Source organism: Equus quagga, chromosome 2, assembly GCF_021613505.1.
Source record: "Equus quagga isolate Etosha38 chromosome 2, UCLA_HA_Equagga_1.0, whole genome shotgun sequence".
NCBI classification, from domain to species: Eukaryota; Metazoa; Chordata; class Mammalia; order Perissodactyla; family Equidae; genus Equus; species Equus quagga.
Window position 1 is genome coordinate 44,785,722 of NC_060268.1, and position 8,758 is coordinate 44,794,479.

Genomic DNA, 8,758 nt, shown 5'->3' on the forward strand with positions numbered 1-8,758 from the left:
TTCATATCCTTTTCACTCCGTGCCTTTTTTGCTCCCCTTTGTCCTTTCTTTCTCTGCTATATTTCCTCCAACTTTTAATTTATATAATTTACCTTAGCCAGTCAATCAACAAAAATTAGTCAATCGATAATTGTCTACTGAACACTTATCATGTGCCCAGTTCCTGGTTATCCCTAGTGATAAAGAAAACAAAAAAGAACTCTGCCTTCAAGAAGTTCTCAGTCCTAGTAGATAGTCATTTATTTATCACCTCGACGAGAGGTCAGCAAACAATTTCTGAAAAGGACCAAATAGCAAGTTTTCCTGGCCATACTGTCTTTGTCTCAACTATTCCATTCTGTCTCTGTAGTGTGAAAGCAGATACAGATAATACATAAACAAATGGGCATGGCTTTGTTTCAATAAAACTTTATTTACAAAAACAGGCAGCTTGGTCCACAGTTTGCCAACCCCTGATAGACTTTCTCTGTGAAGTCTTTTCTGATTAATCCCATTCCTACGACGATGCTTCCCAGTCACGTGATTGCATCTGCCTTCAATAAATGTGAGTGTTTCCCCACAGCAATAACAGGGGAAGATTCTGGGGAAATGAAGGTATCAAGAGTATGGAAGTAAGAAAGAAACTTTCCAGGTATAAGATTTATTATAACTAAGGAGCAGTAAAATATACTTATTAAGAGCACCAACTACAAAGGTAGATTTCCCAACTCCATATCTTAATAGTTTATGTCCCTGGAGGAATTATTGCAACTCGGCATCCTTCAGTTTCCTCATCTGTTAAACGGGCAAGTAGGTATGACCTTCCTCATAAAGATGTTGTATTAAATGAATTAACATATGTAAAGTTCAATAGTGAGTGATATATCAGAGCCTGCTATTCTTTACCATTATTGCTGCAATTTAATGTAAAAATTACATTACACTAATGGCTCTGAGCTTACAGGCAACCAAGGTAAAAAAAACAAATGAAACAGAAAGAATTAAATAACTCATCATATTGGTAAAAACTTAAGACATATACCAGTTTCCCCTGAAAAGACAAACATCTCTTCTAACTCTCTTCTGAGAAAAATTTCTCACATGGGACATAAGAGCAAGGATTCTAAATGAAATAATAAGGAACCAGCTCAGAAGCCCGGGCAGTGCAGAAGGACGGTGCCTGTGATGGTTACCTACCACCCTCCACAAAAGTTCAGGGGATAATACCAAAATATACCACACGTGCCATCCAAAGACCTCACCAGCTCTGACATTCTATAATTCTTTCTGTATTTTATTAGTGTCTTTGCAGAAATGTTAGAGAAAGTTCCTTATTTGACAAAATATTACTATGCTACTAACTATACCTGGGATGTGTGAACTAGCACGAAGGAATATTAGGAATTTTAAGTGGAATTTTACCAATGTCTTAGTCCTGCATTTTTGTCCAAAGGAATGAAAAACCAAAACCATAACTAAAATTAATGGAGAAAGAAAATTTAATGCTCAGAATTTGTCTTTAAAACTTAACCTTTGCATACCCTCAGCTCTCACAGCTGTAAAAGGAAGCTCATAAAAGGACCCATTTCATAGAGATGCTGTGAGCATCAAATGAGTTGCCGTATGTAATACATGAGGGCAGTGCTTGGCACATAAATGTCATTTCAATGTTACCTAACACTACTATGATGGCTACTATCATTTGTTTTTACTTAATCCTAGACGTCACGCCCTCTGCTACTTTTCTGTTGATTGCTGGTTCTTATAATGCATCTGCTTCTCCTACCAAATATTAAGATTTTCCAGGCTAAGGGCTGTATGTCTCTGGCATTCCATAGGGCTATATTCAGGCTGGCATTCAATCACGGCTTCCTGAATTAATGAACTCTTTGAAATCCCATCTAATGGTAAGTTAGTGTCAAAATGCCTATGATGGGATTCTTGTCTATGATGGTTTTACAATCTAATGGGAAAACCAAGCTTAACGAACTTGAAACATTAAACTTTCATGTGCCTGCCATAGAACTCAATCCTGATACATTACTGACTGCAGCTTTCTCAAAAAATTTCATGGAAAAGAAGGCTAAGTTGCTTGAATAGGCCTATTTGTTGGTTTAGTTTCTAGAAACAAGAAGTTGTTAATATGATTTATTTCTATTTCAAGAAAACGTATTTAACAACTTATTTCACATTGAAAATTAAGGCTAAAATTCACAAATTGGCTAGGCTTGTTGGTCGGCTTATTATAGGAAAAAGCAAACAAACTACTGTGAATACCCTAATAATCTGGCAGTATATTGCTTGATTAGAATCATTGGCATAATGCTATCATCTTTTTAAGTATCTGCTCCACAAGATGACAAAGGAATGTTTCAATATTCTTTAAAACTCCAAATAAGCTTGGAGAGATGTCTGTACTTCCATTTCCATCAACCCTGATCTCATCTCATGTAGGTTGATGTATGTTTTAATTAGTTTGTAATACCAACAAGTTATGCATTTTTGTAAACAACCTCTAAGTTTTAGAATGTTACAAAATGAGTCACATAAATATTTTGTCTCCATCTTCTTGTTTAAAATGTGAAATTGCTGAAAACTTCTATTTAAGAATATCTTTTTTTAATGGTGTTGCAATATTTTACCTTAATCTTTTCAATAAACGCAAGGACAAACCATACCACTGCAGGCATCTTTTCCCCATACTTAATTATTAGCCTATCCGACTTCAGATAAAATCTTAAAGTCCTCTTTGTAAAGTCAAACGGACTTTATAAAGTGTACAGAACTTTTCCTGTGTTCCCTGTTAAAGTTCTTTATTTTAATAACAGACTTCTGTGTAATTAATCCCTCGGACTCTGCCGTCACATAATCTACCCTCTGTGTGAACTATTCCATGTGTATTTTTCTGGTAACAAGACCTCTAGAAAAAAATAAACAAATAAACAAAGACCAAAAGGAATCACACACAAGGGGACAAACTGTATGAAACATAACCAGTCTCGTACGCTTATAAACCAGGCAACAAGGATAGAAGTTCTCAACCCATCCTATCAGAGATTTGGGAAAAGGAGGTTTAAATCTAAAGAATTTTTCCCTTGAACAGGAAACTGTAATCTTCCTTATTTGGGAGCTAAAGCAATAATGCAATCATAAATAAGTGGTACATAACTACTGCTATTCAAGTAGAATACTGTGTGTTTTTTTAAATTGACTTGTCTCCGACGCTGTTTGTCTAATCACAAAAGTAAAGAATCTAGCTGAGAAAAATTCTTGTGAACTGAAATTCAAACAATAAGGCTAGGATTGCATTATTTCTCATAAAATCTTTTCACACGTTAAGCAATGCACAAGCAAAGGAAAACTACTATACCTTTATTATTTGAAAACATTTTTGAAACTTGCAAAATTCTCATTTCAAAACAGAGAAAAATGCAATTTTTGCAGAGTGAATGGGGACCACACTCATTCCATAAAAAAAGGATTTCCTGTAAAAACAGAAATTGGCGATTTAGTCTAAGAAAACACAGTGAAAGCTGGGAAGAAACTTGAGGATGCTTAAATTTCCACTGTGGAACAATTTCTGCTGCCCAGTGGGAAGGAAAAAAAAAAAAACCACCTGCAACAGGATGGGAGGAGAGGAAGACAAGCGAGGACTACACACCCAGAGAGGGGAAAACCAGGCAGGTCCCTAGTTGGTGAAGCAAGGGAGGTGACAGGAAAGGAAGGTATATCCCAAGAATGGCAAGGCAAATTCTGTAGTCATCTGTCACATCAGAGAAAGACAAGAAGGCAGCATTTGTGGGAGAGACTAGACCAGCACAGGGCAGACACTGATGAGTCTCAAGTACCTTTTAACTAGAGGAAATATTAGTGAGGTGCTGAAAGTTGCTGCCACCAACTGGGCATCAGGCAGACTTGGGGATTACAAATCACTTTCACTTCACAAACTGTGCATTTCCATCAAAATGGTAAACAGGTTTAACTGTAGTCAAAGAGGTTAGTTTTGAAGCTGGTAATATTTTAACTAGCAAAAATAGAAATTTTAAGCAATAACTGGAAAAGACTGCTTTTCCTGATGATTTCTACAGCAAGGCCTGGTTAAAAGACTTATTCATGTGCAACTGTAATAGCAATAAGCAGAGAGAATACATTTTAAATGCTATTCAAATTTAACGTAAGAATTGGTGTTCGTTTAAAATCTATCGGAAAACCTTTGATCCAGCAATTCTACTTTTATTAATTTACAGCATATATAAATTTGCATATGTATACACAGGGGCACGCAGAAGAACATTGGTAAGAGCCAAAAATTTAATACAATCTAAAGAGCCATCATTAGGGAACTGTTTCAGCCACATTGTGGGACTCTACACACCAAGAGAATGTTTGAGGTAGATCCATGAGTTAATAGATGGATGCACTAAAGATATACAAAAGTGAGCAAGGTTCAGAAAGGTATGTACAGTATATTCAATGTATTAAAAAGGATACACACACATATACGTTGTATAGAGATAATATATATATTTGTGTATATACATATTATGTATATATATTCGTATATGTGTGTGTGTATATATATATATATATATGCCTATAATATTTCTAGAAAAATACACAAGAAATGGTCTCCGAGAGGTAGGAGAAATACTTTTAAATATATATCTTTTAAATTATTATTTTTTACCTCCCCAAATATACACATAAAAAACCCTGCAGATAACATGAGAATTACAGAAATAAAAACCCTTATATTATAAAGGTTCATTATATTATATTATACTAACATATAAATTATTATACTATAAAGATTAATTATAATTATTTTTAAGACCTTTATATATATGTAAAATCTTAAAGATAACATGAGGATTAGGAACACTCATAACTACTGTTTTGTTCATATCATGTTTTTAGGAGGGCTTTATGAATAGCTTGAGATAGGGTAACATCTGTTAGTGACCAAGTACTGTGAGGAACACAGAGAGCTCTCTCTCCCTAATCACGAAAAATGTAAAACCCAGCAGAAATAAGTGCTAGTGTGAGTAAAAGTGTGGACATCCCGTTAAGCAACAAAGCTTAGTTTCTGTTCGCACATTGAGTCTGCGCCTCCCGAGGAAACAGGCCGGTTGGTGATAACACACAGAGATGAGACAAATGTCTGGCCAGGCTTAGTGTCTCCCTGCAGGCATCCACCGAATCAAACCCCCACTTCCTTTCTCTCTATAGGAGCAATGGCATCAAGCTTAGATATTAAGATAATATTATATAGCAGAAATATTTTTTGAAGGAATAATGCAGGACTAAATCAGGTCCTTTTGAGAACGTACGAAAATCAGAGTTTTAGTCCATCTATTGAACTTGCCATGGGCCTTGCACACAGGGCAATAAACGTCTGCTGCCTGATCAGGATCAGGCTTACCATGATAAGTAAATTTCCTTTCCAACACTGTCAGAATCCTGGATTTATTTTCCATAGAGGCCAAAATGGAACTAAACTAATCATAACTATTTGCTGGGGTCAGAAAATCATGCATATTTTACTCCGGCCTAAGTGCTTGGCTCTGAGAATCATCTTGTTCCCAGTCTAGACCAGGACTCAAAAACTAGTCTGCTCCGTTCGCTGCACTTTTTCTTCCCTCCCTGGGCGGTACAAACAAAAAGTTCGCTACATATATAATTAAAAGAGCCCATCACCACAAAGAATATGTGAAATGTTCAGCCACAAATCCGAGTGGACAACATCGCTTGGTCACGCAGGGCCCTGTCATCAAGCTACAGAACTACTCAAAAAAGAGCAACAACGAGAATCGTAAGAACTTCACAGAAAACCTCTATGTATTTACTGTCTGGGTTCATTTAACAGGCTCCTCCAAGGAGATAAAATGGGTCATTTACAGTCTATCCTGCTGCATCTATGGAGGCCTGAATTTAAACAATCTCAGAAAAAGAGATTTCTCTTTCAATCTGAGCAATTTGAAGGGAAGTGGATTCCCACCCTTCTTCAACTCAGGGAACTGACAATCCCTATACAGTCAACCTGCCTAATTTCAGTATTTCCTGCTGAAACATTTTCTGTAACAGGGGCATAGGGAGCCGGTGAAATGCTCAACTGCATGTACAGTGTAACACATACGCTGTTGGTTAAAACACCCATTTCACGCCGGCCACAGCAGCATGACTGCCCCAGTGAAATGAAGAGCTCCTATAACCCAAAACCAAGTTCTCGGAAACTCTTGCCCTGCTGTGCTTCCAGCGTAGACATCTGAAAAGCAGTATCACCCAGAAAACTCAGGGTTTCTTCTGAGTTTTCTCTGCCTGTGTCTTCTCTGACCGTCACCGGAATCCCTTCCTCTGGTAGCTCCCTTACAAATAGCGCATCTGCAAAGATGCCCGCAAGGAAAGCACTTTCCCCTCAACACAACCGGAATTGGTACGGAGGGAAAGGAATGGGCTTCTCTTCTCTCAGTCGCAGCTCCTCCCCTTCTTCCTCAAAGAACCCTTCTCGCCTCCCAAAATCTGCCTCGACAATGGCCCAAGATTCCTTTTAACCATAATCTCGCCTCTGGGGCAGAAATCCTTAAAAAGTAGGAGCAAGGTGGTTTAGCCTCGAACGTGGGGAGGACTAAGTAACCCTTGCACCTCGAACGTGCCCCCAGGAGGTCGTCTCAAAGATCCTTCTAGTGTCGTGAATCGACTTGGTCAGTTCCTCTGGATCTTGATACTCCGGAGAGGGGGGAAGGGAGACCCACCCCAAAAGACCTGGCCCGTTCCATTACCCTTTAAGCGCGTCGTGTCCTCCGCCGCCTCTTCTCTTGGCCCGGCTGGCTCTGGTTTCCTTCACGTTCCCAGCCTCCAAATTGGCGTCCGCCCCATGGCTCGTGTAGGACGCTAAGAGCACGGTAAATCCCAGGGCGACCTCCAGCAGCCCCCCTCGCCGCATGATGCCAAGCGGCCGCCGGCTCCCGCCGCCTCTCGCCGCGCCCCGGGCTCGGTCCGCGGCCGCCGCTGCGCCCTTAAGCGCGCCGCGCCGCCGGGGTCCCGCTCTCCCGCCGCCCGTCCCCCGGGCCGGGCTCCTCCCGCCTTCTCCAGGCGCTGCTCCCACTTCAGGCGGCCCCTGCCAGCTGCAACAGACAAATCGCCGAGGCGGGGAGACATTCAGGGCATCGGGATGCTGAAGCTTCGCGGTCCCCATTCCCCAGCCCAACCCGCGCGCCGCCTGCGCGTGGCGCAGTTACTTTGGGTAGGTGAAGACCGTTCGGTCCACAGCTGGCGGAAAAGCCCGGGCCCCCGGCGGCAGCCGCTCCAGCCAACCCCTCGGCCTCCCCGACACCGCCTGAAAAGCGCGCCGCACAGTACCCATGTCCCGAGCGGTCCTGAGCCCCGGGGCGAGCTCGCTGGGTCTATTTTTTAATGGCACGAATTGCGCGCCAGGCGCACTCTGAAAGCCCCAGCTCCCCAGCCTGTCCTCTCCGCCAAGCCGCGGGGCTGGAAGCCCGCCGCGCCGTCCCCGGCCGGCTCCGGGCGCTGCCACCGCCCCCCGAGCATCTGACGCGGAGCCCGGCACCGGGAGCCCCGGGCCAGGAAGCTGTCAGGCAGGGGAGGGCCAGCGCCAGCTGTGGACGTTCCGGGACAGCCCCTCACCCCAGTCCCTGTCCCTGCCCTCAGCGCGGCGCAAACGCAAAAGCCTCCGTGGCTGGAACGCCAGCCCCGGTGTCCGCCCGACCCCTGTCGGGACCCCGGCTGCACCCACTGGAGAAGCGGCGACTCCGGCTCCCGAGGCGGCGGCGGCTGCTCCTCGGTCCTGGCCGCGGCAGCCGCTGCCCCGCTCCGCCCGCAGCTGTCCCAGCTGTGGCCGCCTGTCCGCCTGTGGCACCCACAGTCTCTGCCGCGGCTCCCGCGGCCCCCTCCTTTCCCCACCTCTTCAAGTATCGTCTGCGCAGCGGTTTCTCGCGAGAGAAATACTTTTTTTAAAAAAAGAAAGAAAAAGAAAATGACACCCCCTCCTACATCCCCCTCATCACCACCCCACCCCTCGGCCCCATCCATCCTCCCTTTCCACTCCCCTTTGCCAGCCACCGCCTCGGCGCGGGGGCCTCCCTCGCTCGCAGGATTAGCGCGGCGGGAGGAGGCAGAGGTGATCGGGTTCTGCCCGGCCTGGGACTTTTCGTTTTGGGGTGAGGAGTTGAGTGACTGGGGAATAAGCCGGGTAGCGGTTTAGCCCGCTCTGCGGCTGGGAGGTCTAGACCCGAGATCAGCCTCTCCCGTGATCCGGGAAGCCCGGGGGCGCGGAAAGCTGTGCCACCTGCACCAAGAACGCGCGCTGGAGGCTGCGGCCCCGGAGGCCCCGGCGCGAGAGGAGACCGTCTCTGTGCGCGCGCCTCCCCGGCGCCGCCTGCCTGAGCCTCTCGGGCCGGGCACCGAGCGGAGGCCAGAGGCCCGGAGGCTGGGGCAGGGCGCTTCGCGGGCCGCGGGCGCCGCAGGGGCTGATGTGCGGGCGCGGAAGGGGGCTCCGCTGCTGCCGCTTGCCGCCGGCGTGTCGAGAGCCCACTTGAGGCGCGGCTCTTCGGAGGTTCGGTTCAAGCCACCCAGGCTGAATCCGGGATGGTCCCCGAGTCTGAGTCTGATTCCGACCCAGAGGCCTGTGAATGTTGGAACCTGGGATTTGCGATGGGGCAGTAAAGGGATGGTCCTGTTGCTAGCCTGCAGCTAAGATTGAGCTTCTCCTAAACTACTGTATTTCAGCTCTCCAAACACAGACACACAGACACAAACACAT

General features: G+C 44.9%; 1 protein-coding gene across 2 annotated transcripts in view; it reads right to left on the bottom strand.

Moving 5' to 3' along the window:
* Positions 1 to 7,861, bottom strand: part of FBN1 (fibrillin 1) — a 227,174-nt gene extending 219,313 nt beyond the window's left edge. Inside the window, exons 1-2 of one of the 2 annotated variants that reach the window (XM_046652577.1) lie at positions 7,733 to 7,861; positions 6,759 to 7,103 (exon numbers count right to left, since the gene is read on the bottom strand). In XM_046652577.1, coding sequence (XP_046508533.1) covers positions 6,759 to 6,922 — 164 coding nt within the window. In that variant the 5' untranslated portion in view covers positions 6,923 to 7,103; positions 7,733 to 7,861. Of the gene's footprint in view, positions 1 to 6,758; positions 7,104 to 7,338; positions 7,591 to 7,732 lie in introns of those variants that run through there. The other variant, XM_046652578.1, reaches the window with a different exon arrangement.
* Between the last annotated feature and the right edge of the window lie 897 nt (positions 7,862 to 8,758).